At 52.3% G+C, this 27,330-nt stretch overlaps 3 protein-coding genes across 4 annotated transcripts in view; 2 read left to right on the forward strand and 1 right to left on the reverse strand.

Annotated features, from left to right (window-relative positions):
* VWA1 (von Willebrand factor A domain containing 1) overlaps nt 1-18,087 on the forward strand; it is a 23,536-nt gene extending 5,449 nt beyond the window's left edge. The window contains exons 2-6 of the mRNA XM_044445261.1: nt 5,016-5,579; nt 12,740-13,018; nt 13,575-13,847; nt 14,847-15,116; nt 16,872-18,087. Coding sequence (XP_044301196.1) covers nt 5,016-5,579; nt 12,740-13,018; nt 13,575-13,847; nt 14,847-15,116; nt 16,872-16,927 — 1,442 coding nt within the window. The 3' untranslated portion in view covers nt 16,928-18,087. The remainder of the gene's footprint in view (nt 1-5,015; nt 5,580-12,739; nt 13,019-13,574; nt 13,848-14,846; nt 15,117-16,871) is intronic.
* Nucleotides 18,088-18,244: 157 nt separating this feature from the next.
* Nucleotides 18,245-25,896, reverse strand: LOC123030922. Of its 2 annotated transcripts, XM_044445262.1 has the most exons (6): nt 25,800-25,896; nt 24,809-24,942; nt 22,739-23,594; nt 21,538-21,711; nt 21,079-21,286; nt 18,245-20,265 (listed from the first exon to the last, which is right to left on the reverse strand). In XM_044445262.1, exons 1-5 carry the CDS (start codon nt 25,868-25,870, stop codon nt 21,118-21,120), a joined length of 1,404 nt encoding a protein of 467 aa, XP_044301197.1. In that variant the 5' UTR covers nt 25,871-25,896; the 3' UTR covers nt 18,245-20,265; nt 21,079-21,117. The 2 variants fall into 2 exon arrangements, with proteins under 2 accessions (XP_044301197.1, XP_044301198.1); XM_044445263.1 differs by lacking the exons at nt 18,245-20,265; nt 21,079-21,286 and having other exon boundaries at nt 21,576-21,945.
* An 817-nt stretch (nt 25,897-26,713) lies between these two features.
* Nucleotides 26,714-27,330, forward strand: part of LOC123030951 (ATPase family AAA domain-containing protein 3) — a 29,849-nt gene continuing 29,232 nt past the window's right edge. Inside the window, exon 1 of the mRNA XM_044445309.1 lies at nt 26,714-26,728. Within this exon, the coding sequence (XP_044301244.1) occupies nt 26,714-26,728 (15 nt within the window). The remainder of the gene's footprint in view (nt 26,729-27,330) is intronic.

Genomic DNA, 27,330 nt, shown 5'->3' on the forward strand with positions numbered 1-27,330 from the left:
GGCGATCCGGGTTCGAGTCCCCGCTCAGCCACGGAGCCTATTGGGTGACTTTGGGCCAGTCCAGACTCTCAGCCCAAGGATGAGGATAAGACTGAGAGCAGCAGCAGGAGAATGGTGTAAGCTGCTCTGAGTTCTTTGAAAAAGGGTAAAGCGGGGGTATCCATCTAATAAATAAGCCTTAAATAGCGAATTTGTCCGCGAAGGGAAATCTGCATTCAGACAGCCAGGCTTCTTGGGGAACGCTGAGGACTCATCCTGCTTTATCCGAGCTTCTTCCAGCCTCCCTCCTTATGGCTTGGCTCCGTTGCATGCACAGCTTCCCTAATTGGGAAAACTTTGCGCAGCAATGCAGGGAAACCGCTGTTATCTCCAACCTGTGACTGGAGATAACCACGAGGCCTCCTCCATGCGTCCTCTTCAAGCCCCACTTAATGCAGGACATAGAGAGGGCAGGACTTGCAGCGGGAACGGCCCGGGCCCTGTGGAAGCAAGATTCCGCCCGGCGCTGGCTCGAGCTTCCCCTGGGAGCATCTCCAAGCACCCCGCCACATCTCATTAGGCTGGAATTAGCAACACGATCCGAGGGCTGTCCGTCTCGGCGCAGAACAGTGTGAACCAACTCCACCGGCTTCTGTTTCAGGGGCTTTCTGGAAAACTTGACTTGTGTTCTGGCAAGTCCGACGGTGGGATTTAGGCTGTGAAGCGCCGCTCCAGAAAATGAAAGCCAGCTGCCTCTGGGGGTGCCAAGGGCAGGGAAAGAGGGGCTTGCTTCTTTTACGTGATGAGAGAGCTGATGGTTTGGCTGGCAGGCAGAATCCTGGACCCAGAAAAGTGGAAACGGCTGCAGAGGCCAAGCTTTAATGAGAAACAGGTCTGCATCCCGCCTCCCCGGCCATGCCCCCCAATTAGGCAAAGAGAGAAAACATCTAGTCAGAGAGTGAAGATTGCTACCCCTCCAGAAGAAGAGGAAAAGGCATTCTTCTGCAAGATCTGCTTGCTCGGCCTGCCAAACAGTTCACCTCCTCCAGCTAGTCAAGCCTGTGCCATCGATTCGTTAAAACGCCTTCAGCCCAGAGACGGTGCTTTGCGTGGCCTTCCCGATTTCTAGATTGGCGGCTTGGGTGCTGCTGCGAAACACACAAGCGGCAGCAAACGGCACAAGCAAAACCGGCCCTTCCCAGCTTGGACCGCCAGCAAAAGGCCGAATTGAAGGACGTGCACTGGCAACAAAGGAGTAGCTAATCTAGCGACAGGAAATTTTATTTATTTATTATTTATTTTTCGATTTATAGCCTGCCTTTTTCCTACAAAGGGCTCAAGGCAGCTTGCATTTTCCTCCTCCATCTTATCCCCACAACAACAACCCTGTGAGGTAGGCTGGGCTGAGAGCCTGTGACTGGCCCAGAGTCCCCCAGTTGGCTCCATGGCCGAGCGGGGACTCGAACCCGGATCGCCTGAGTCCCAGTCCCATGCTCTTAACCACTACGCCGCACTGGCTCTCGCACTGAAAATAGTTCCCTGGAGCGTCAGACCCCTTCCAAAAGAACCCAGCATGCTGTTTTGCTGATCCCATTTGCGAAATAACCGACTCGTTTTCCTCCCCTTGCCCCCTTCCCCTGACATCCCTCGCCGTCTCAGGCTGAGATTCCAGTACGGAGGTTCCCCGGAGGACGGGAGCTTTTGTTTATGGTGGCATCGGAGTGGTCATCTGAGCACATTTCTGGCTCCCCCGCTCCCCTCCCGCCTTGCATTCCTGGCATGGGTCACCTTAGCCAGCCATAACGACCGTGACTTAACGCAGGAGGACTCTGGGATACGTACAGCTGGCAAGCCAGCACCAATTATATCTGCTGACCAGGAGCGCTGGGGGCATTGCGTCCTGACTTTTTGTCCAAAACACAGAGCCCTGCAACCGCTGACTCCCCAGAGAAGCACGAGCGGAATGTTTCTCCAAGCGAGCAGCGTTTCATAACTGAACGTCCAGATCCCCTGCAAAAGTGGCTTCAGCTGGATGGAGCTGATCTTCAAACCGGGGCTTGGAACGGGTTTGCCATGCGAGGCTAAGGTCTTGTTCCTCCAGGCTGTGGCCTGTACCCCTGGCAGACTGCAGGTGAAGGTCCGTGACAAACACTCATCCCCACAGGTAGAAAGCTAGTCTGTCAAGGACACGATGGGGTGCATCTAGATAAAGGTGGAGCGCCTCTGCGTGAAGGGCTTGTGGGGCGGCAACCCACACACTGCTGGGAAAGGGGATACAGCCTTCCGAAAAGGAAGGGCAGGGGGAGCACGGGCTTCCAAGCTCCTGCCCAGGCCAGTTGGGCTTGTGGGCGTTGCTTGGCCCCTCCCCACCATCGGGCTGCGACTGGCTCTGTCTGCTGGGAGCCCTCCGCTCTAGCACTAGTGGCAGCTGAGAGGTTTCCACCCCAGCAGATGGCTCGCCTCTGGCAGTGCATGATTACATACCGGGAAGTTTACGACTTTCACTGCTTCTCGCCTCTGTTCTCTCGCACAGGTGAGAGAGGAATTGGGAAGCCCGTGTTCCAGCGGACTTCCTTCTCCTTCTGTTTGTGGCTCCTTGGCAGCCTGCAGCGCTGGTGCTGGCTGGAGTCCTTGTGTCGTTTTGTGAGCCCCTGTCCTCCGTGGCTGTCGGGCTCCCTTTGCAGTAGGGGTGCGGCTTCTGCAGCCCCGAAGATGGGGACTGGCCTCCAGCTCCCATCGTCCCCAGCCAGCGGTCAAGGAGGGCTGCGGGCTCTTCAGCCTTGAAGTGTCACCTTCCCTGTGAGAATAGTATAAAGGAAATAATCGGCATCTGAGAGCGGTGTTTATGTCCTTGAAATAGACACGCTTAGCAGAACATGCTGATCGTCGTTCCGATAGGTCTCTGGGAAGTTCACAACAACTCACAGAAATCAAACCACAAATAAAAGACAGCATTAATGTGCTAAGTAGGCAGCAAAAACACATTTTGAATGGGCTCGTTAAAACCAACAGACCTCACATCATACACCTTTCAATGCCCGAGAGCAGAGGCCAGTCTGAACCTGCTGCTAAAAGGCAGCCAGCATCCCCCTGTGGGAAGATCATCCTGCAGTTCGGGGGCCACCACGAGAAGGCCCCGCCACCTGCCTCCATGGCACTCAGAGAAAGGCCTTGGATATCAACCGTTTGCAATGCAGTTTTCCCACTCTCACCAGAAGGTCCTGTCCTTGGAGGTTTGAGTTTCAAATCTTCTCTCTCCTCCACGGGCTCCATTTAGTTGCCAATCTCTCTCTTGTTGGCCTTTGACCGATTGGATGCAGTAGCTAATCCTGGCCAGCCAACAAGCAGGTATCCTCAGCTGCTAGTTCCCATTGAGGAAACACCTTTAGCTATTAAACTGGACCGAGAGAGAGAGAGAGGCAGGGAGAGGAAGCAAGCCTGGTGGTCTTCTCATCTCCTCTTTTGACAACAAGAATTCTCTTTTTTATGGTATTATTGAGAAAGACTGGAAGCACTGAAATATATTTCCTCTTGGCTGCTGACCGTCTGCTTCATTGTCCTTAAGAACATAAGAAAAAAATGTTTAATTTAAGGTTTGTTCCACCCTCTTATTTCATGGCCTTATATGAGCCATGAAATAAACTGTGACTTCAGAGGAAACTTGGCATTAGACGTGCCCTGGCATCTTGCACTTTTTTCATCTATTCTTATTGAAGTTGACAGAAAGAAAATGCTTTTAAAACGACATCCAAAAGAGGAGAAACTTTCTCCCGTTTGTCTTTCAACTTATTTTTTAAAGAATACTCCTGAGCCGAAATTCAAAGGGGAAATCATTTCCTCGCGCATTGTTTTCATTCGATTGGATAGAAAAGAAATTGCTTTTGAACATCAGTTCAAAGCGGGAGGACATTTTGGAGAAGTTGTGATTGCGTTTGGGTTTCTTGTGCTTGCTTACACGATGGCTGAGGAGTATATTATCGCTTGTGCAATCATATCTCTGGTAGCCTGCAGTCCTTTTAGCATCTCACTGTTCAATTAAAGCCTGGGGGGTGGGGGAGACACGATAATCCAATTAAAGCCTGGGAAAAAACATTCCTTCCAGAGGACTTCCTCCGATCAGAAGTGCAGGTAGGCCAGGAGGCTGCAGAGCAATGGAGAGATGCTTAATAGAAATGGGGAAAACACACACACCTCCTCAGTGATCAGGTAAGCTCAAAAACACGGCAAGAAGGAGCGAAATGTTCTGAAAATGAAGCCACACAATGGAAGCAGAAGAAAACTCAGGATGCCAGGGGACAGGTTTTGGCATGGCGCTTTTCCTGGATGTGGACCCAGTGCAGGCCTCTCCACACACAAACACACCTTTCAGGCAGGTGATGGAAAATGGGAACTGCTGCCTTGGCGATGCAAGAGCAAAGAAATGAAAGGCTTAGAGGAGAAAGAGGGAAAGAGGCATCTGCTACAATGTCAGATGATAGCATGTCCTGTCTGGGAGAAACTTTGAGGGAAATCCTAGAGAAATGCACTGATCTTGTCCCCTGCCCCCAGCACAGACCGACTCTCTGTCCACAAGCAGGCAGCAAAATAGGCCAACCACTTTCTAGGCAGCCGAGAAAGCACAGCATAAAGGATGCAATGGGTGAGCAGCCCCACCGAAAGGGGACTCACCAGCTTCCCTGGGTCTCACTTCTGCTGGACCCTGATTTAGCCCTCCGGAAAGCACCAAAACCAAAGTGGGCTTGCCCATTCCCTAGAGCCAGGTGTGGGATTTGGAAGCCAAAAACCCCAAAAGCCAGCCTGAGATTCGGACCGATCTAGGAGACTTTGGGCAGCATAAGGAGCCATCTTCACTTGGAAGCCTGTCCCACTGGACTTAGGGTGGCTGGGGTTGGAATTGGTGCTTTTAGGCTCACGGGCTGCCCTGAACTTCAGCTCGAGCGCGGGGCATTAAGGCCATGTGGTGCCTCCGTCTGGACGCGGGAGGAGCAGGTGGGCCTCTCCTCTCATCTTGTTGCCCTTTCTGGCGTGTCTTCCAGATCCTCTGCCCGCCGTCCCCGATTTGGAAGGGGACCTCCTCTTCCTGCTGGACAGCTCCGGCAGCGTCTCCTACTACGAGTTCTCCAGGGTGAAAGAGTTCATCGCTGATCTCCTCCGGCCGTTCACTTTCGGTCCGCAGGATGTCCAGGCCGGTGTTGTCCACATCAGCACGATGCCCATGCTGGAGTTCCCCTTCGACCGCCATCACTCCAGCGGGGCGATCCAGCAGGCCGTCCGAAGCATCCAGCAGGTGATGGGCGACACCAACACGGGAAAAGCCCTCTCCTTCGCCAAGGAGAAGCTCCTCACGGCCGAGGCCGGGGCGCGGGCGGACGTGCCCAAAGTGCTGGTTTGGGTGACGGACGGGTTCACCACCGACGAGGTCTCCAAGCCCATGCAAGCCCTGAAGGACATGGGGGTGACCGTTTTCATCGTCAGCACCGGCCGCGGGAACTACCTGGAGCTTTCGGCAGCTGCCAGCCAACCCCCGGAGAAGCATCTCCACTTCGTGGACGTGGACGACCTGACGATCATCACCAAGGAGCTGAGGGACGCCATTGCAGGTAATCGGGCAAAGAACGGTGGCGTGGGATCCAAGTTGGCCAGGAGTGACTAGTGGTTCCACGGTGCTGAACTCTGGGGTGGAGAGAGCTTTGGCTGTTGTTATTTATAGAAATAAATTAAAAGAATACCTGTCGGATGCTGGAGCCACCAGCAGCCCCTGAAACCAAGTCCTTCAGGCCTAGTGCCCTGTTTCCGAGCAGTGGGCAGCCAAACATATTTGCAAACAAGGCCATTCTTGTTTGCTTGCTTGCTCCTGTTCAGCCACAGACGATTCTAAACATCTAAGGTAGCGGGGGACCAACCCTCACTCATCCTTTTAGCACAGAGTTCCACAGTTTAGCTTTGCTTCGTGTAATAAACTCGTCTTGAAGCCGCTGCTGATCAGCTCGGTTGAATGAACGAACTTTGGTTTAATTATCCCAAGAAGCAAACCTTCGAAGCTGGGGCCCGCAGTGCCAGTTTGGACAGTGTATTGCAGAACTAAATCGGAAATACTGACAATCATTTCAGTAGATAGACAGCACACCTCCCCACAGTGTGGAAGGCTGGGAGATGGCCTGTGTGCCTACCTGTTCAGTCTGTTGCGCTAACTGCAAAGAGCCATTCTTTGGGGTCTTTATCTTCCAACTGGATCCGGACTGGATTTTCCAGTAGAGGATGCTTCATGGCACATTTCAAATGGAGGCGCTCCCAGTGCAAAGGAAGCATGGCTGCCCTGATGTTGGTTGGTTGTCCTTTTTTCTAAACCAAACGCCCCCAAACACTTCTCATTTTGGGATGGTGTGCGAGTTCTTGGACTATTTTAGATGTCCTTGGAATATTTTAGATAAGATGACGTGTGTCTGTGAAGAAAAGCCTGGCCTTGATTCTGCTATGTACTAATATCTGGCTTGTGACTTACTATACTGTCATGGCTTCCCCTGCCCCAAGGAATCCTGGGAATCCTCTGGTGAGAGGTACAGGATCTTCAGCCTGACTCCCAGACCAATAATTCCCAGAGTTCCAGAGGAAGAGGGAAGGAAGGTTAAACCTGGTACCGTCAGTGCTGGATCGGAGGTCTGTGGGCTGTTGAATGGGGGCTGTTTTTGGCTCCGTCAAGCGTGGATCTCTGGATGAGCTTCCTCCTTTGCTTTGGAGAAGGAAATCCCAGCCGCAGAAGCTCTGTTTTCCCCCCAAAAGCAAGAAGCCCTTTGGCCCAACCCTTTTCTTTCAGACCTATTCACTTGCCAGGGTTTCCCCCAAGGAATCCTGGGAATTCTAGTCTAGTTCAGATACAGGCCCTCAGCCCTGGCTCAGAGGACAATAAATCCCTGAGTTTAAGAAGGAGAGGGAAGGAAGGTTAAACGTGTTGTAAGGACTGACTGCAGACTTTGGGAGCTGTTGAAAGAGGCACAGTTTGGCTACTTCACACCTGAACATCTGACTGAGCGGCCCCCGTGTAGCCTGGAGTGTTAATACGTCTGTCCGTGGTTCAGCTCCAGAGAAAGAAATCTCAATTGTCCAAGCGCTGACAAGGAATACTTTGGCTCACAAGCTTCCCCGGTATCCGTATTGCTCTCCCCGCTCTGGGCACTCCCTTGCAGCTGCGGCGTTCTGTCTGCTAAGAGTTCGAAAATTAATGAGGGTTACTATGGAGCTGTGAAAGCTTTTCCTCCCACTTCTTGGCAACTTTGCTCTCCTTCTGAACTTCAGGGATGACTTCTTCCACTTAAAGCTCCCCTCTGCGTTGTGCATGGCTAATGAGCTGCTGCAGGTGCTTCTTGGAACCTGCTTTTGCTCTGCCGCAATTTCTTTCTGCGCGGAGAGAGAACGAAGGGTCACTCGTAATCCTCGGGGGCTCGAAAAGGAGGTGCTCGGTTCCTGCTAAAGCTCCATCACGGAGGTGTGGAACTTCAGGCTCACCGGGAGTGCCAATCCCGCCCTCTAAGGTTTCCCAGAATTCTGTGTCCCCTGTCCGGGTGGGAGGTTAGGGGAATCTTTCCAGAGGAGACTCTGCAGCCCCGAATTTTCCATGATGATCCAGAGAGGGCCTAGCAGCCCTGGAACCATGCCCTAGGCCATTGGAATTGATGCAAAGGTGCCTGTGTTTGCACTGAAGTACCGTCTTCAATCACTAGGTGGCAGGGCAGCTCTCACCCCTGCATAGCTTTCCAGTTTGAAACCAGTTTGGATCCAGGGAGGAACAGTCCAGGGACAGAATTATGCATATCCACTCTGCTGAGGGGGAATTTCCCCACAGGGGAACGGGAAGGACAGAGCACTCTCTCAGAGGACAAATGGACACACCACGACAGGGCCTGGCCCAGGGTCGTCAGCCGACGCGGCATCCCAGAGATGGGATGGACGGTGACAGCTGTGCAGGACTTCTGGAAGGCTCTGCTGCATCAGCTTGGAGGCTGCTCCAACCCCGGGGCTGTTTGCTAGCGGGCACAGCAAGCAATTGCTCTCCATGAAATGTGGCTCGCAGAACCACCCGGAACCAGCAGCCTGGAAGTCCGCCCAGAAATTGCACTATGATATCATGTGAGGGCTCGTGAATGGCCCCCTTTGTGGACGCACAGGCGAGCATTGTGCTCGGAAAATTAGCTCGTCTTTCCCTCAGATTCCGACTCATCTGCCAGGCGGGCGTTGGCAATCCCCGGACGAGAGAGGCCGATGACGGGAGCTCGCGTTTGCCTCCTCGAGGGGAAACTTCCTGGATGCTTTGGGGAGGGGGCATTGTCAGCTTGGGGAAACCTTTGCATCCTGGAAGGGGACCTGGAATTTTCTGTTCCCTGTGGAACATCCCTGGTTGTGAAGAAGGAAGCAGTAAAGAGGTGGCAGAGAAAGTTTTCCAACTCAAAACCAAAGAGTGGATGGTGTGCATTTTAAATCTCCCAGTGGGGATAAAGCAGCGATGGTTTTTCCCATTCTTGGCCCAGCTCAACGGGCAGAGGAGACAGGCAGGCATCGGTGAGGTAGAGGTGCTGCGGCTCACAGAGATGCCCCACTAGGGCCTCTTTTATCACCAGGGATGCTGGCGTCATCTTCCGCCCCCTCGGGCTTCCCTGTTCCTCTGAGCTGAGCTGCAAACCTATCCCAGTCCCTCTGAGCTGACCCCAATAAAATGGGTATTATGCCCAGTCTCCCAGCTCTTTGAATTTGCATATTAATAGACGCCAATACATACACATCAACAAAGACACCTGGGCTTTTGGACCTTCCTTGAGGGGCGTGGCTATGGAAGTCGTCGTGTTTTGCACCTGCATTTCCAAACTTGCCGGTAGGTCACTGGGGGGCAAGTCCAGGATCTGCACGTGCGTTCGGGGTTGGAGCCCGGCAAGGCCGAAAATTGAAATAAGCCGCTCAGATGCCTGTACCAGTTCTTCCCCCGCACCTTTGTGGTGTTTCTCAGCCTCTGACTGGCTGCCCCCAAAGGATGGGACCGGATGCCCTGAGATTAGCTCCCCTGCGGCAGCAGACGGGAAAGACACAAAAGCTGGCCTTGCGTTCCGGCTTTGTTGTCCCAGGAGACAGACAGGAAGCTCGGGTGAGTTGCAGGAGCCGAACACCTGGCCAGGAGTTCTGCATTGTCTCCCACGGTGCAGCTGCAAGGTGAGCTGATTTCTGAGGAAGTCGTTGGCTTGGCTTGTAAAGATCAGGTTGGAGACTGTTCCTGGAGAGGAGAGGAAGCCGTTCAAACTCCCGCCAGCTCTGACGTCTGAATGGTGGGGTGTGAGTCACACAGCAAAGCTGACGGCACTCCGGGGGAATGGGGCGCGGCGGGGACACGCGAGCCGAGGCCGGGGCCATGCCGCCGATCGGGGTCCTGGCCTCCTGGCCTCCGGCACCTGGCGCCCTCTCCCTGCTCGGAGCTTCTCCCTCCTCGGGCGACTGGCATCGCTTCCCTTGGCGGTGCCCATTTAGGATCACAAAGAGGGGTGAACGCCCCATCTCTCCCCTTCCTGCCTCTCTCTGCCCCACCCTCTGATGCTTCAAAGCTGCCCCTTTTCCTAACTCTCCACTCCCGTGTACACCTCCCCCTCTGCAGAGTTTTATCTCTCTTTCCGGGCTCTTTGTTCTCTGCCTTTAAATATTTCACCGGGTTTCATGTTCTTACGAAATGCTGAAAAACTCATCTTTTCCCTCAGGCATTTCCTTCTGTTTGACATTCTGAAGTTCTCTCCTGCATCTCGGCTCTTTCACATACACGTTCATCATTTTCCCCCTGTTGACTTTTTTCCCTCCTGTTTTCAAAATACCGGAATCCAAAGGGGTCCCCCATGAAGCTGAGGGGTGGGAGATGCAGGGCAGGCGAAAGGGAGGCTGCCTTAGTCCAGTGCACAGATAAACCAGGGAGTTACGTGAAATGTAGAAATGCAAATTTGGACAGCCTTCAAAGGGGGTTGGAGGAAAAGGTTATCCATGGTCCTAGTCCTCATGGTCCAAGACTACCTTCAGTACCTGTGCGCACCTGTCGCCAGCTCCTGTCTGGCTTTCCCTTGGACAGCTGGCTAGCCACTGTGTGAACCAAATGCTGGACTGGATGGACCCCTGGTTTCTTCTGAGTTTCTCTCAACCTTTCTCACAACTCCCCCTTCTTTCTGCCCCATGATTTTGGGGGGAAAATCCTCTGAAGCCAAGGATTAGGATGTTCCATAATTCGTTTTTTGCAGAGCACCTCTTTTATATACATCTGCAAAACTATGCATATGAATATCACACTGCATAATGAACTTTCCGTGGATCAGGCCTGTTCCAGCTAAATGCAGTTTTGGCTACACTCTTGTGAGGGCTTACTCGGGAGTAAACACCACTGAACTCAGCAGGAGCAATTCCAAGCAAAGACGCAGGAAGCTGGGCTCTTTAGCTAATGCTTAAACATAAGAGCCGACACTTATGTCCCCTTGCCTCAAATTTTCAACAGTATCTTTCATGTAAGAATGTTGTGTCCCTTACAACAACCCTGCGAGGTAGAGCAGTAGGATTTCCCCCATCTTAGAGGTGAGTGGAACGGAGATAAGAGAATGGAAGCTTATCTAATGCTGCCAAATAAGTTATGCCATATTTGCCATTTGTGGGTTTCCTAGAGATACCTGCTTAGTCCCAGAATACAGGATGCAGAAATGACCTTCCCTCAGTCTGTTGCATTCCAGATGTGTTTGACTACAGTGCCCATCAGATGCATTGCTGGGCATTGCGGTCACTTCGGGTTTAATGCAGCAGGGCTGTTCTGCTCCCATGTGGAACTGAGGCCATGGGGGAGGTTCAAACCAGGCATTTCCACATCTGCAGTTCTCTCTCTCTCTCCCTCCTCCTCCTCCTCCTCCTCCTCCCCCCCTGCAGGATTTTATGGGCAGTTCTGTTGCCCATCATGCTTTCCAGGTTGGAAAACAGCCCCTCGCTGGCCAGCTGCAGCCCCATTGCCTGTGCAACGAGAAATTGCCGGCTTTGGCAGGCCCTGGGCTGGGTTGGGCCAGGGCCTGCTTGTACAGTAGCAAATGGAAAAACGCAGCCTCGTCCAGGCCAAACACAGGAAATTTGCGCCCATAGCATGCCTGGTGTGCAGCGATCAGGGAAGAATGTTCCAAGAGCCCTCCGGCCCCGTGGCAACTCCCACGCCCTCCCCAAATCTCCTCTGCTCTTTCCCCAGCAGCCGGCAGCACACCTGGTTAAAAACAGGACTCACCTGCCAGGAGAAAGGTGCGGAGGGACTTCAAAGAAGAGAGGCGGTCCCAGGCCCGTTTTGGAGGGTTCTGCTCTTCCGCAGAATCGACACCGTACACACGGAGAGCCACAGAGGTGCGGTGGTTAGGAGCGCAGGGCTGGGACTCCGGCAAACCGGGTTCTAGTCCCCGCCCAGCCATGCAGCTCATGGGGTGATTCTGATCCAGTCCCGGGGCTCAAAGCGACGGAAGGAGATTCAGTAAGGACAAGTGCCAAGTCCTCCACCTGGGAAAAACAAACCAAAGGCATTAATACCAGATGGGGAATACGTGGTTCAACACAACGGAAAAAGATCTTGGAGTAATTGTGCACAACAGGCTAAACAGGAGCCAACAAGGCGATGCAGCTGCCAAAAGGGCAAATGCTATTTTGGGAGGCATGAACAGAAGTATTACTTCCAAATCACAAGAACTAGTAGTTCCTCTATACTCCTCTCTCTAATCAGACCTCACCTGGAATACTGTGTCCGGTTCTGGGCACCAAGATTTAAGAAAGATGCAGGTAAATTAGGAAGGGTCCAGCGGAGGGCAACAAAAACGATCCAGGGTTTGGAAACGCTGCCCTGTGAGGAGAGACTGGGGGAACTGGGCATGTTCAGCTTTGAGAAGAGAAGACTGAGGGGGACATGATGTCCCTCTATAAGTCCCTCAAAGGCTGTCACAAAGAGATCTTTTCTTGCTGATGCCAGAGGGTAGGACAAGGAATCTTCAGTGATTTCTTTTCTTCTTCAACCAGCATTTTTAAAAACCAGCAATAATACATCTACAAAACTTCTGGACACTCAGGAGTAGTTTGTGGGCCTAGCTGATGGGACAGAGTGGCTCCTTCAAGTCCCTGAATGTGAACCCCCAAACCTGAGTTTTAAAGCCAAAAGCTCCAGTCTGGAAAACAACCAGAGTGCTGATGTCCCAGGGAACTTCATTTCCTGACAGCTAGAACCCCCAGGGTGTGGAATGGGCTTCCACAGGAGGTGGTTGAGGCCCCATGGGTGCGGGTGTTCAAGGACAGGCTGGACGTCCACATGGTGGGCATGTCGTGAGTGGAGCCGGCTGGTGCAGGGGGTCAGACTAGATGGCCCGGGAGACCCCTTCTGACGCGGGCTGTGTCTATGTTTCTGTTTGTTTAAGCTCATGCATTCTTCTAGCATGTCTCTGCTGCCATCTGCTGGGCCTCTAGATACCTATGTCTCCTTCCTAAACCATGCCTCCAAATTTTGGATAGTTGCTCTCATCTGCTCGCCTTCCATCTGATACGAAAACACGCTGGCACATTTGGAGTTTTGGTTCAGCCAAGTTTGTCCTCGGCTGCACCAAATTCTGCCTTCAGCTCCAGCCACCCCAGGGATGCAGCTTTAAAGAAATAGGTCCCCGAATCAAAGCTTCACGAGAAGTAAATCTCAGGAGGAGCAGAGGAGAGGTCGATAAATGGGTCACGGCCTTTTTCTTCCCTCCAGATGTCATCCAGGCCAAGCGTCTGCGGGCCACGGACGTCTCTTCGAGCAGCTTCCGGCTTGTGTGGCCACAGCTTCTGACTCGCAACACTGGATATTACATTCTGGAATACGCCCCGACCGGGGAGCCCCGGCGGAAGCAGACCAGGCAGCTGAGCGGCGACCACACCAGCGTCCTCGTGGGCAAGCTGGCGCCACACACCACTTATGAGGTCGCCCTCGTTCCAGAGTCCAACGAGCGATACATCCCGCCCCAAACCACACGGGTCACGACGCTGGAAGGTGCGAGCCACACGGACAGAGATTTCTCTCTGAACGGCTTGCTTGTTTTTTCGGAGGGGAGGTGCAGGGTGGTCGTTGCAACAGGAAGTGAAGGGACGGCATGCACAAGGAAAGGCCTCCTTTGAAAAGGTGTAGCAAGTCAAAATATGAAAAGAATAGATCCAACATAGGTTGAACATTTAAAAAGTGGCTGGCGAGTTAGAAAGGGCCACCTTTTCACTCCAGCAAGGGACCCAGCATGGCTTACATGGTCTTCTTGCTCAGCATTGTATCCTCCCAACAACAACCCTGGGAGGTAGGTGAGGCTGAGAGTTTGTGGCTGGCCTCAGTCCACCAGTGAGCTGAGTGGGGACTAGAACCCAGGTTTGCTCAGTCCAGCCCTCTAACCACTACTGTCTCTCAGGAAGTCTATAAATACCTGAACGTTATTTCTACGATTTTCTGTAATTCCAACATTCCAAGAAGTAAGTAAATAAAACCCCACAGCCACCAGAATAAGAGGAGTCAGCCCAGATGAGAGCAGCTGCAGGCCTTCCATTGTCTCTTCTCCCCGCAGAGACCATCAGCCCGGCACAGGTGCTCATCTCGGAATCCAGGCCCCACAGCATCCGGGTGAGCTGGTCTCCCACGCCGGACAGCGTGTCTGCCTACCAGGTCCTCTACGGCCCTTTGCCCGGGAACTCGGTCAAGCTGGTGGAGGTGAAGGGGAACCTCAACAGCACCACCTTGGGGCACCTGCGGGCCAACACAACCTACCTGGTGACCGTCTCCGCCATTTACAAGTCAGGCAAGGAGAAAGCGCTCTCAGCCAAGGCGTGCACCCTGGAAGGTGAGCGGCAGGTGTCAGACTGGGAGGATGCACGGGAAGGCACCAGCCGGATGGTTGCCAGGGTTAAAATTAAGACCCTCTAATCATTGTATAAAACTGGCTCTGTGTGTTGCTGTTTCCTCCTCCGTCCCAACATCATTTCCTTTTGTGTCGTGTCTTTTCTCTTATATGCCTGAGGGCAAGGACTGTCTTATGTTCAGTCTTTACAGGGTCTTTCCTCAACGGAGGAGTGGGGTAAAATGTTTTTAATACATAGAGTAAGGGTGTGTGCCTATGGCCTCCTAAATCACCTGGGAGGGCCATGGGAAATTTTGGGCTCCCTGGGCCTCCCTCACAGCCAGCATGGAATGAACACCCTGGAGAAGTGAGAAGAGGCAAAGAAACAGCGTGGGTTTACCATGCCCTTGTCCCTCTGTGGGGCTGGACGGATTTGCTCAAAGGAAAAGGGCATCTCCCAGCAGCAGCGGTACCAATCAAGACCGTGGAGGCTTACACTGGGCATCCTGCCCAAGAGCCTCCCCAAACCTGAAGCCGGCATTATTAAAGCGTGCTCCTCCAAACTGTTTAAAAGTCGGCACACCCTGGATAGGTTGGTGCTGACTCGGTGTGGCTAACAAGAAGGGGTGGAATTTCAAGAGCCAACCCAACTGGGTTTTCAGTGGTTCTGGTCCAATTTTTTTCTGGTTGTATTTTGCATCGCTTCGCTTATTCTCCTATGTTTTAATTCAGCACCTGTCTTTCATTACCCATCTGGCGGGGAGGGAAGGCAGGATATAAATTGAACTGATATATCCCTAACACACTAAGTCCATAAAGTCATTCTCCTCCCATCTGCTGTCCTCCAGAGATTCCGGGTTGCAGCTCCCATCACCTTGAGGCCTAGGAGGGTGGTGCATCTGAGCCCAAAACTCTTGGCTTAGCAGTAAGGCCTCCTCTGCTCTGGGAGACCTGGTTGCCCTTCTCATTTCCACTCAGATGTGTTTTTAATCTGTCGGGCAGAGAACTCCAAGATAAAGCACCTCCGCTTTGAGGACCTGAGCCCCAGCACAGTGAAGGCCTCCTGGGATGCCGCCGGCGGCGACGTCCTCGGCTACCGCATCCGGTGCCAGCGGCAGGCCGGCCCGTCGACGCTGCTCAGCGTCTCGCCGCAGGTCCACAGCGTGCTGCTCTCCGACCTGGCGGCGGGGACCACCAACAAAGTGTGTGTGAAGCCCGTCTACAGGAACCTTTCCGGGAAGGGGCTGTGCCAGCTCGTGCGCATGCAGCCCGGTAAGTGGCGCTGCACCGGCGGCTGGGGGCCGTGGGTGGGATCGGGGCCCTGGCGCCGCTCGGGGTGGCCGGCGCCACGCTCAGCCTGGCTGGGCACAGGTGTTGCTCTCCCCCGCCACGACTGCCTTGCTCGCCCGGCTCTCGCTCGGTGGTGGTGCTGCTGTGGCGGCGTGGGAGACGCCCACGGTGGCCACCAGCGCGCTCGGCTCCACAGCAGCTGTGCGCACGTTCCTCTTCGGGAGTCGCCCCCGTGGACGGCCGCAAGCTTAGCCCACGTCAGGTCAATTTTCCTCGGCACTGAACAACTCCCAGGAGAGAACAAACAGCTGCTAGTCCTGCTGGCTTGGCGGAGCTCCCCGTTTCAGAGGCAGTTGCACCCATCAGAACCAGCTCCCAGCGAAGGGGAAGCAGTGTGCTGTGCCGGCGAGAGGCGTGGACTGTGACGGGGGAGAACCAGGTTGCAGGCCCCCTCAGCCATGAAGCACCCAGGGTGTCTTTGCTCCCATCACTGGCCGAACCCTACCTTACAGGGTTCTTGTGAGGATGGGAAGGAAAGGGAAAGAATTGGGGAAGCATCCTTCAGTGGCTTGTAGGAAAAAGGCCAGGTAGCCACATATTCAAGCAAGCCAAAAAATAAGAAGCAGCAGCCAATCTTGCCTTCTAGTGGAGCATTAGCAAACCAGGATAAGTTCTGCTCAGATTCAGCAGGGTTGATGTCTTACCGATCTCGTGAATTTCACTTTGGTGTCGTCTGGGATGCAGATATTTTCCCCTGCCCTCTCAAGTCTTCACTGTGGGCAAGTCTTTGCCTCCCCAGAGATCTTTCCATTGTTTGGTGCTGAAGCTTTCCAGAATAGGCAACAGAGCAAGTTAGCCTATTGCAGAACTATATTACTTGGTCACCGAGCGCCACCTAGTGGCCAAATCACAATGTGTGGTGCGCTTTGGTTGATGGCGATCAACAAAGGACTGCGTTCGGACAACGTGATAACCTGTCCTCGAGGGTGGGAGCCGGTTGCCACTGCGCCGTGGGTTGCTGTTGCAACAGGGGCGATTGTGTTGTGTGGACCCAGCCGTGTGAACAAGCCCTGGCTTGCCAGCCACAAAACAACCCAGGAAGAGAAGCCATGGTTTGTTGTCAGGTCGTGCACCATGGGTTGATCACCTTGGTTTGTTATCTCGGCTAGGTTCAGATGACACAATAAACCCATGTTTCAGCAACAGCTTGTGCTTCCACGACAACGCACATTGAGCCAAGAAACCCAGCTGAGATCGCTCCACAAACACGTAGGATTGCTAACAGACCCTGTTTCCCACATGCAAACCGGGTTTCTCACGACCTATCAGTAACTTCAACTCACCACGGCTTCAACAAGCCACCCTGGGCTACAAACCACATCGCTCTTAACCATCCTGACTGCACGCAAAACTCCAAGAGCCGCTCTGCGCTCTGTGTAGCAGCTTGTGGTCACCACAGCTACTCCCCTGAGACATGGTTACCTTTCCAGGAAGCAACCTCGCCTACAAACATTCACACCAGCCTGAACCTGCACACCGGCCCATGTCAGTGATTTGGCACCCGACGCCATTTGAGATGGGACGAGGGAGGAAAACAACTCCTTTGTCTGTTTGCAAAAGCTTTGCAGCCCGATCCCCCGTGGCTCGTTTTTCACTCACCGCAGGCGATTCGACACACTGCCCTTTCACAAGATCATCCCAAGCGGCGCCTGACGTCCTCTTCCTGTTTCTTTTCAGCTTCGGCAACAAGAACCTACAGCCACCGACCGAGAGAGCGAGCGTCGCAACACTAGAGACACCTCTGCGGAGCAGAGGGAGGAGGTCGAAATGTGGCGGGGCACCCGTATGAGGGAAACCACACTCCCAAACCTGCTCCAGCCCCTCGGCTCCCTTCATGCCCCCACGTTCCCAAGATTCGGCCTGGCACGTCCTGCCAGACGATACTGTGACGAGCCGTTGGCGACCTATCCTTCCTTGTTTTCCAGCAAATGATGAAAGACTGGAAGCCCAACTTTCTTGCCCCTTACTGTACTTCTATTTATTTGTGTTCAGTATTTGTTGTAGGTGGGAAAGGAGCTTAGGGGTCCCTCGTATCCACGCCCCACAACTGCTTTTAGCCTTGATTTCACTATCCTGGCCACCAGAAGCATTTTGGCTGCGTAACCTTAACCGACGCCACAGCGATTTGGTAGAAGGCCGGTGGGTGTGAGGCACGGGGCGTATAATTATGAGCTGAGACTACTGTCAGAGATAAGGTTTCAGGCATGCTCTTTTTGGACACTGGGTTATCATGCTGTGTGAACCCACTACGCTAGCAAGCCATGGCTTGTTGACCACACACACAACCCGTGCATGCTTGTTGGGTTGTGAGCTGCAGGGTTTCCCCCCTGGTTTGTTATCTCAGCTGGGTTCAGAGGACACGAGAAACCACACACACGAGTAACATCCCGGTTTCCCTGGCAGCCTCACACTGAACTCCCGCCCACCACATTAAAAGATGGGATTGTCCAAAGAAATGGATGGGGAATGGACGAAAGGCAGGCTGGAGGAAACAGTTTTCCATCCAGGGCGTTATTAACTTCCGGAACTCACCTCCGCGAGAAGTGGGAACAAACTGGTGATGGATTTGTTGAAGGGAAGGTCTCTTCGTGAAACTTCCAGGTTTTGAGGCAGTAGAGCTGTGATGCTGGTCACCGGCATCCACTGAGGGAACGGGGAAGGCCTGCTTAGCATCTTACCTTGTCGTGCTGGCCACAGTTCATCCAGCGGTTTGCAAAGAGCAGCCCTAACTGAGCAAGCTGGCACTCTTCACCTGCACAACAGATGCCAGCCACGGAGTTGTGTTGCTTAACCCGAAAGCACTTGTCTCTCTGCGGCGACCGCAGTGCGCGGCCAAGCACTTTCCGCGAAGGAGCGTTTTCCCCTTGATTAAATATATGTATGTAATAATGAACCATTTTGGGAAGCCTTGTTGGTTGTGTTTGCTCTTGTGCAGCTTTTTGCAGTAGCGTTGGATCAGAGGACAGGCAAAGCGGCCAGTTCTGCATTCAAAACTCTTTCTTTCCCGAGTATCAAGAGGTTTGCGAATTTCCGAAATTCGTATTTAAAAAAACAGGATCCTTACCCATGTGCTGAATTCAATGGGCACTACTTTTCCCAGCATGGATAGAACCATGTTTTAGCTGCCTGCCATGTAACTGTTCAAAAGGAGGGGATGGCAAAGCAAATCCATTGCTCTAACCACTACACCACACTCTAAGTCTCCTAGTCTTGCTTTCATAGCCAGTAAGACCACCACTTCCTGGGCTCTTCTACTTCCGATGGCAGGCTGTGTGTTTACAGGGGGAGCCAGTTTCATATGAGCAAATAGGACAACTTCTCCCGCTGGTCCCTTTCTCTCAGCGGCAACTCACCATGGTGTCCAGTCCGAGGTTTTTCGCATCATCTGCTAAACTGATTCTTTGTATAACTGGACATGAACTGGGCAAGGTCTCAGAAGGAGCAGAATCCTAGATATTTGGGGCTGTGCCCCCAAACTGCAGGCAGCCGCTGTATGTTGTTGCTGGAAATGGATCAAGCTCCCTGGACCAGGGTCAAGATCTTTTCAGTGCCCAACAATGCCATGGGGCAATTAAGAGAATACTCTGCCTATGCCTACTCCAGAAACAAATTGCATTGCGTCCGGTGGGACTTGCTCCCAGGCAGGACAGCGTGGTTAATGCGATAGCATTCATTGTTTACAAAAGAAGCACCGCGGGGCCTTTGCAGAATGAAGCAATCAATTTGCCTTTACAGCAGCTCCCTAATTGGCTTTAAAAAAAATCTTCCCAAGAGGCCCAGAAGATACTGAGTGTTTTAATCAAATTGTATTGCAAAGGACGACTGCTGAAAGAGAGGCTGTTTGCTGAGGTCTGGAGGCCTGCAGAGTACTTAACAGCTTTCACATTGTCTTTGATCTCACAGAAGGCACCAACCTGGGCTGTACCTCTTCAGTCTGTAGGGACAGGCTCACATGACGGAGTGCTTCTCCTTGCAGATATACAGAATGTCATCCTTGCCCATGGAAAACAAGCATCTCAGGAAATCTAGGCCAGAGCACTCGACCCTTTTAGGCTAGCTTTCTAGATGCAGGGGCTTTTTTGGAACTCGGTGATAAAGCACCTGTTTTGAAGGCAGCTTTGTACATAAGCCCACAAAATCTATGTCTGCCATTGTTTTTACGAGCCTGCTGAAGGGCCCCCCTCCTTTACAGCCAGTGGGAATACACAGACTGCTAGAACTCTTTGCAGGCTAGTTTTTTTAAAAAATGTACCAAGCAGGCTAGCAGAAGAAAGACGTGGCTTCCAGACAGTTGTCCTTGCTTCTGTGACCCACTTGGGAATTAAATAGACTGGTGGATGCAGTACAGCAAAACCAAGCTTTCTCCACCAACGTGTTGCTCACCTGGATGGGATTCCTGCTCACCTGTGCAGGCAACTTAAATTCAAAGCTGGACATAAGTCAAACTTCCTAAATAATGAACACCCTACATCCTTCAGTCCTTCTTCCTTCTAAAGTGACCATTTAAGCAGTACACCCTTACTCAATTTTCTTAGAAGTCCTACTAAGTGAAAAACGCAGGTAGCTTCAGGAATTTTTCCTAGTTTCCAGAACCAAATTATGCCTTCAGAAGAATGTTGTGGCCAATTCAGATCACTTCTCAGAACTCTGCTGAAAGAATGAATGTGCATTCATCTGGTTGAAGTCACCGCAAGTAGAAATCTAGTGCATTGGGGAGAGCTCTTCTCCCTGAAATCCTAAGAGTTAACCGATTCCCCCACCCACCCATTCCTGCAAGAGAGAAAGAATTAGGCCAGAGAACAGAATAAGGAAACAATTTATAAAAATTTAAGAATAGAAACCTTCAGTGTGTACTCAGCCTATTTTTGTCTTCTGAACCAAGAATATTTTCCTGAACTGAGTCCAACATGAAACACCCGCTGCTTAGCTTAGCATCCATAGGCCCTGGATTTTTTTCAGATTCCCAGTTCCAACATGAGTCTGCGCTCCGGCTCCATTCCCAATCCTTGCTTGGTCCATCACAGCCTGTACAGAATCATACCAGCTGCTCCCAGAGGGCAGGAAAGCGATCCTGAAGAGTGGAGAAAGCAGCTGCTTCAGAAGAGGGGAGGGAAGGAGGCTGGGGTACCAAATCACTGGGTCTCCACCAGCTGCTCCAGCTGTTTACGTCCCCCCTCCCCACAATCCCCCAGCTAGATGGCTGGAAAAAGCCCACCTGGGAAAACGGCAGAGCCAGAAGACAGGGAGGCAAAGCTCACCTTTCCTCTGCCCCGCATAGGATGCCTCAAGCCGCCCAAGTTCAGGGGTTAATGGGAATCCCAACAGAATAGCACCCTAACTGTCCAAGTGCTTTCCCAAAATAATCACACATGCACAAGCTTTTACCCAAGAAAAAGTGGGTAAATCTGGCAATCGGCTACCCTTAAGCCTTCTCCCTGATATGCTAAATTTCTGTCTGCAGAGAAATTTTATTTATGGGCACATCCTGATGTTCGATAACTCATCCCCCCTGGCTGCACCACCTTCTGCAGTTTGGAACAATACCCCTGGGGAACAGGGATGTTCTGTGAAGTTTCTGCTCATCTGCTTCGGAACTAGCTTTCTGCAGGCAGGGAATTCCTGATCCAGGGAAGGCTGCAGTGCCACGATCCCTCGCTTTCTTTCTATTACAGCCCCAAGTGGCACCAGGCGACTGCAAATGACGCTGAAATCCAGGAATGCTCCATTCCCCAAGACTGCTCCAGAAATTGTCTCTGTGCTAATTAGTTGGGGTTCCATTGCAGGGAAATTAGGGTGCTGGTGGATGCTTGAGGAGGTTAAATGCGGTGGATCTACGCTTGTACGCCTGTGCCGGCTGGAAGGAACAAAGGTCCAAGATCCTTACCACATTGGACAGGTTCACACAGACCTCCTTCATAGACCTTCACTGGTGGGTGCCCAGGTGGCTCGACCGGGGCTGCCGCCGGAACTCCTCGGAGGCCGTCGCTAGCTCCTGCCTGTAGTCCTGGACAGACTGTATCTCTTGGCTGTGTCTCAACAGTTCATTATTCTTGTGGGCTTCATAGTGGAACTGTGAGGTTCTCATTTCGTACCTAAATCGCGGGGCCAAGGGGAGCGTGTTGGATGGATGCAGCCCGACCAAAGGATGGGGGACTCTGGGAAGAAGGATCCAGGCAAGGTATGAGAGGGCTGGGACAGACCATCCTGACAGCACGTGGCTCCCTGCAGTGCCACAGGGACAGCGGTGCCGGAATCCGCCCCAGTTTAGGCTCCTGGCACTGTACCCCCTCTGTACACCTCTGAGGCAGAGGGGCTGCCCTCTGCCTTGAGAAGATATGCTTACCACTTGGGTTTGGGGCCGCGCGTCCGTTCCAGCTCCTGCTGCCTCTTCAGCTCCAGCAACCATGCCTCTTCCACCCGCAGCCGCTCTAGCCAGAGACGAGCCAGCTCTTGCTGGTATGGTGATATTTCGATCAGGGAACTGCCTGTGGCACCTTCAGCAAGAATCTGAAGGAAGCTGAGCGGCCGACAAGAAGAGGCTTGTCATGTTTTCTGCAACATCCCCAGGAAGGTTTGAAAATAATCACGCTCTTGGTCACCTATGGTGAACCACAGTCTTTTGTAGGCAACCAGGCATGGAAATTTAGAATCAGTCTGTTGTTTCTTCTGTGCCATGCTAATCATGCCTTTTTTTGGGGGTTTGGAAAATGTTTTCAGGCCTATTTGCCTGCTTGTTGTCATGGCTGGAAAACTGGAAACATGTTATTATAATTATCGTTATTTCTATACTGCCCAATAGGTAAAGCTTTCTGGGTAGTGTACAACAATAGATAAAATATAAATAACAGGGAAAATGACATAAACATTTACTAGGGATTTAAAATGGAAGTTTAACTAGCAGTAAGACAGATTTATGTATTATTGATTTTAAATAAACATTTTCCAAGATTCAAATAGCCTGCTAAAACCAGATGTCAATTCATATCCCCCAAAAGCTTTTTAGATCTTTTCAACACCCTGGAATAGAGGACAACCTTAGCCTGGTGCCAAAAGGAGAGTAACATTGGTGCCAGGCAAGCCTCAGTGGCAAGAACATTCCAGAATTTGGGGGCCACCACAGACAAGACCCTCCTCCTTGTATCCGCTGACTTAGCATCCCTTGGAGGAAGGGCCTCAGAAGCTCAGCATGGCTTCAAGGTAGACTGTGGATGGGAGACCCATTTCACAAACCCAGGAATTCACGGAATCTTCCCAGAGGTTTTCTTTTCATATCTGCACAGCGAAATAGCTCAACATTGTGCTTTTTTCTACCGCCATCTATCTTTAAGCTGGTGGAAATGCCAGCTGCCTCCAGCACTTTGGATTCTCAGCCATCTCCTGCACCCCCGTTTACGCGCTTGGACGATGCTGCCCAGACCGCAGTGCCCTGCCGTGACGCACAGATAATTCAGCCAAACCTAGACTCAGTTTGCTCTGCGACTGACGTTAGACCTCCTGTGAGGCAGAGCCGACTATGAAAACCAGACACCGAGAAGCCCTCTTACCGTTCATTGATCTCCTGGGATGTCGGTGAGGAGATGGCAGTAGAAGGCAAACTGTATGGGCTCCAAAATTTGTCGGTTCCTCCCCTTCCAGTTGTCCTGGCGGGTGCCCAAGACCTGGCAGCCAGTGTTCCTGGGCTGTATATCCTGGACCGTGACTGCCGGCTCGATCCGCCATTCTTCCTGATGGTCCCAGCCTTTCCGACCTCCGGTGGAGGCTGGGCACAGGCGTTGGCTTTGGCTGAGCTGGGTCTCCAGACAGGCCTCGGTGACTGAGACCGGGATCGGGTCCGTTTGGCCGCCGGAGAGACGGACTGAGAGAGGGCAGCCCTAGCGCGATGGAGGCTCAGAGAACGGCCTCTGTCGAGGGAGAAAGTCGCCCTTTCCGGCAAGCGAGCCTTGACGGGGATCTTTGGGGGCAGCAAGGCCTTGACGCCAATGACATGAGGGGCCCCAATTTTCGGTGGGAAAGCAAGATCCACCGAGGGTGAAGAGTTCTGACCTGCGATCTCACTTCCCAGCAGCCCCGCTACCCGGTTCACTGGGGCGACGGAAAACGTTGGAAGGCCCAGGTGTGTCAACACTGAATAATCTCCTACAGGTCTGAGCAGGTGTCTTGGCTTCAGGAACCACTCAGACTCTGCTGGTGTCTTTGGTGGCCCTCCAAGGCCCGGTTCCTCATAGCTTCCACCAGGAGCCACCGGCCACCTTGAGCTAAAGGGTCTCGAATCAAGCACACCTTCCTCTCCTGAGCTCAGAGTAGAGGCCAGGCTGTCTGCTTGCACCTGAAGTTTTCGCAAGCTTTCTTCCAAGGAATCAATGCTGGGAATCTCATTGCCGTGATGAAATGAGAATTCACCTATGGGAAAGGCAAGCCATTAATGTGAAACAGCAGTGGCCGACACGACCGGCACATCAAGACTATCTCCCCAAAATGTGACACACGCCCAGTAGAATCCTAGCAGACTGTCCTGAAATTGTGAGAAAAGAATGATTGTTCACCATTTCACTCCAAAGATGTCCAAGGTTCACCTGCATTTTATTCACATTAAGTAATGTGAATATATTTGTTCATAGACACATCGTATTTTCTATTTCCAAAGGAGGCCTTGTGGTAGTTTGGCCAACCTCTCACAAAAGCCCTAGTTTGAGCACAAGAGGGGAGGTGGCTACCTGAGGAAATGAGGAAGTGGTCAGCTGGCCAGTGAACCAGCAGGCAGGGTCTTTGCTTGAGGTGCAAGATCCCTTCCAGTTGGGCCTGTGACATTTGGATTGGATTACTGTAATGCGCTCTGTGTGGGGCTGCCCTTGAAAACAGTCCGGGTGCTTCAATTGGTGCAAAACAGAGCTGCCCCGTTGCTGACAAGGACCAGTCGTTACTCTCATATAACGCCGGTCCTCTATCGGCTTCACTGGCTTCCGATTGAAGTCTGGACCCAATTTAAGGTGCTGGTGTTAGCCAATAAAGCCCTAAATGGCCTGGGACCAGGATACCTGAAGGAACGTTTCTTCCCTATGAGCCCTTGCGCCCCTTGAAAACTGCAGGAGAGGCCCTGCTCCGGGAACCCTCCCTGAAGGAGGTAAGGATGGTCTCCACCTGGAGGGCCTTTTCTGCGGTGAAACCCAGACTACGGAATGTCTCCTCAGAGAGAGTTCACCTGGTGCCGACTTTATATTCTTTTTGATGCCAGGTGAAAACCTATTTATTTGCCCACCATTTTAAGTATTAGGAATTTTTAAACCTGCTTTTAACTATCTACAGTTGCATTTTGATTTTGATTTGGTTTTGTCTTTTCTTTTATCAGTGATATGTTACTGTTGGTTTTATGTATATTCTTAATTATTGTCAATTGTTGTTTTTGATTATGGATTGTTTATTTTGATTTCTGTAAGTCGTCCTGAGATGCTTTGCATATAGGACAGGGTAGGAATACTTTAAGTAAATATATAAATTTGCTTCCGACTCTTCCCACAGCCAATGTGCGACCAACTGATTCCCCAGAAGGGAGTGTGGTAGAAAATGGTTGTCCATCCTTGCTCTAACCACTATATCACAATGGCTGCCACTCTTACCTTCTTCCTGAACCAGCCCTGATCTCTTTTTGTTGTCTCCAAGAAGATTCTGTAAGCTACCACGGCTTGGGAAGCTAAGGTTGTGTGTAGCGTTGCTTCTGCGGCTGTTGCTAAGGAAATCATTTGGTTCCTCTCTTTAAAACAAAAACACACAAACAAACAAACATTGCGACATGTTGCATATTTCCATTTCAGCAAGCCAGGCTCACATTTTCTGTTACTCTAAACTCTGGAAAGGATTGCTAATTATAGCAATTCTTATGTAGTCCCTTATGCTCCCCACCTCCCGGCTACATTCGCCAGGATATTTTTAGCAACAGATTATTATTATTAGGATTAAAAATGGCTGGTCCAGCCACCAACTTCAAACAAATGGATTACAGTTATATTCTGCAGCGTGGTAAAGTTTAGACTCTGCACTTGAGAGTCTCACTTTATTTAAAATATGGCAGACAATGTTTATTACATTTGGGCGTCCTTCTGTTCATTCCAATGCCCTAACGGCAGCGAAGTTTATATTTACAAATACTAAATTGACAGTGCCTTAACACAACAATTAAGTACCAGATACCTTTCACACTTTGCCTTCATTATTTCAGCAAAGGCCCTGTTCCAACACACCAGCAAAGGCCACCCAGATGTGTGGGACTACAACTCCCATAATCCCCCAGCCCACTATGCCATGAAACAGTAAAGGAATGAGAACTCACTCATCTCCTTTCTGAACCGGGTGCCTGCCAGAAGGCGTGGGCTCCAACTCCCAGCATCCCCCAGGCAGCTGATAGGGGATGCTGGGACTTGCAGTCTAACGCTTCTGGCAAGCACCCTGGTCAGAAAGGCTGCCTCAGACTGAAAGCCCCTCTTCCAAAAATCCACCCAATTCACAGGGTTTTCGCCACTCGATTTCACCGAGTGGGGGGACAGGGTTGGGGGGGGTCCCTTATAGCCCCCCTTCCACACCCCGCAGATTCTCCCGGGCTCCCTTCAGCACCTGAGGGCGGCCCCGCAGCCTCGAACGCGCAAACCTGCAGCCTCTGCCATGTGCGGTAACATCACCGCCATCCTCCCTAGCAACCGCCCCAACAGTCCCGTTGCTAGGGAAAAGGACCGCCTCCTCCCTCCACCCCGACAGACGACTAATTTTGGCCCTTCTCTTTTTCCGTCCTCCCTTAGGTTTGCCACACTTCCGCGTTCCGCCTTTCACTCGCCCAGAGCAGCCAATCAGCAGGGGCCTCCGCTGTGGGAACCAATAGAGAGGAAGGAGGAGCGGGGCTCGCGGTTGCAAAAAAAGGCAGGCAATGAATGAGCGCCAGCTTGGAGCTTCGGCCAATCAGCTTTCGAGTTAGGACCCACAGGCAGTGAAAGCGCAACATGGAATAGAGAACAAATAGGGCACAATTTTTGTCTTAGAAACACAGAAACAGAGCGAGTCCGAAGGGGCCTCCCGGGCCATCTAGTCTGACCCCCGGCTCTGCTCACGACATGCCCACCATGTGCACGTCCAGCCTGTCCTTGAACACCCGCACCGATGGGGCCTCAACCACCTCCCGGGGAAGCCCATTCCACACCCTCGGGGTCCTGACTGTCAGGAAGGGCTTCCTGGCATCCAAATGGAACCTTGGCTCCCTAAGCTTTGCTCCCTTGGAGCGCGTCCTGCCTTCTTCCGCAGGGGAGAACAGGTCCCTACCCACCTCCGTGTGATATCCCCTCACATACCTGTATGTCGCCAACAGACCCCCTCTGAGTCTCCTCCAGGCTGAAGAGACCCAGTTCCCTCATTCTCGCCTCATACCCCATCCCCTTCTGTTCCTGGAGTGGGAAGGACAGCTGCCTGCAAAAATCTTCAAAAATTAGAATTCTGGCTCGGCTGGGATTGGGCAAAAGAGGGGACGTAGACCGTTTGAAATGTCTCGGGCTCAAGTGAGCCTAGCACTGGCTACAACCCCAGAGTCCCCTATCCTTCCTTCCCGCTGGCCGATGATGTGTTCTAAAAGATTGCACACCACCCTGATGGCTTTTCAGCAGAGGCAGAGCTTCCCGTTGTAAACCGTCCCGGGACGTTAGTAATGGGACGGTCTATAAAAGCTTAAAATAAATAAAAAATAAATAGTGGCTACATACTAGGACTAGGTATTAGGATATTGGATAATAGCACTGGGACAGCAGAGACCTGAGCTTCAGCCAAGAAGCCCTCTGAGAGACTTCGGGCCGGTCGCTGCCACTCAGCCCAGGCTACCGCACAAGGTGGTTGTGCCCACGGAACGCAGAACCACGTCCGCCGCCGCGCGGCCCTTGCCAAGGGCTCTTGGAGGGACAAAAGCGGCAGCACACCCGGAAACTGGCCGCGCGCGCCGGTGAGAGGACTCTTCCAGCATAGCTCTATGGCCGCTCCGCGCTCTCCGCCAATGGGCGCGCGAGGGCGCCGGAAGGGGCGGCGGCGCCTGCGCGGAAGGCCGGCGCCGGGACCGCGTGTGCGCTGCGCGCCGCCTGGCATCATGTCGTGGCTCTTCGGGCTGAACCGC

This window comes from Varanus komodoensis, unplaced genomic scaffold, assembly GCF_004798865.1.
Source record: "Varanus komodoensis strain SLA01 unplaced genomic scaffold, ASM479886v1 scaffold48, whole genome shotgun sequence".
NCBI classification, from domain to species: domain Eukaryota; kingdom Metazoa; phylum Chordata; class Lepidosauria; order Squamata; family Varanidae; genus Varanus; species Varanus komodoensis.

Excerpts from the sequence above, each read along its gene's own strand:
- LOC123030922 (XM_044445262.1), bottom strand. The coding sequence starts at position 25,870 with ATGGCGGTGATGTTACCGCACATGGCAGAGGCTGCAGGTTTGCGCGTT. Across the intron at positions 24,943-25,799 it reads GGCTGCGGGGCCGCCCTCAG|AGAGGAACCAAATGATTTCC; the intron begins GTGCTGAAGGGA and ends TTTGTTTTAAAG. Across the intron at positions 21,712-22,738 it reads TCCCAGGAGATCAATGAACG|CTTCCTTCAGATTCTTGCTG; the intron begins GTAAGAGGGCTT and ends TCGGCCGCTCAG.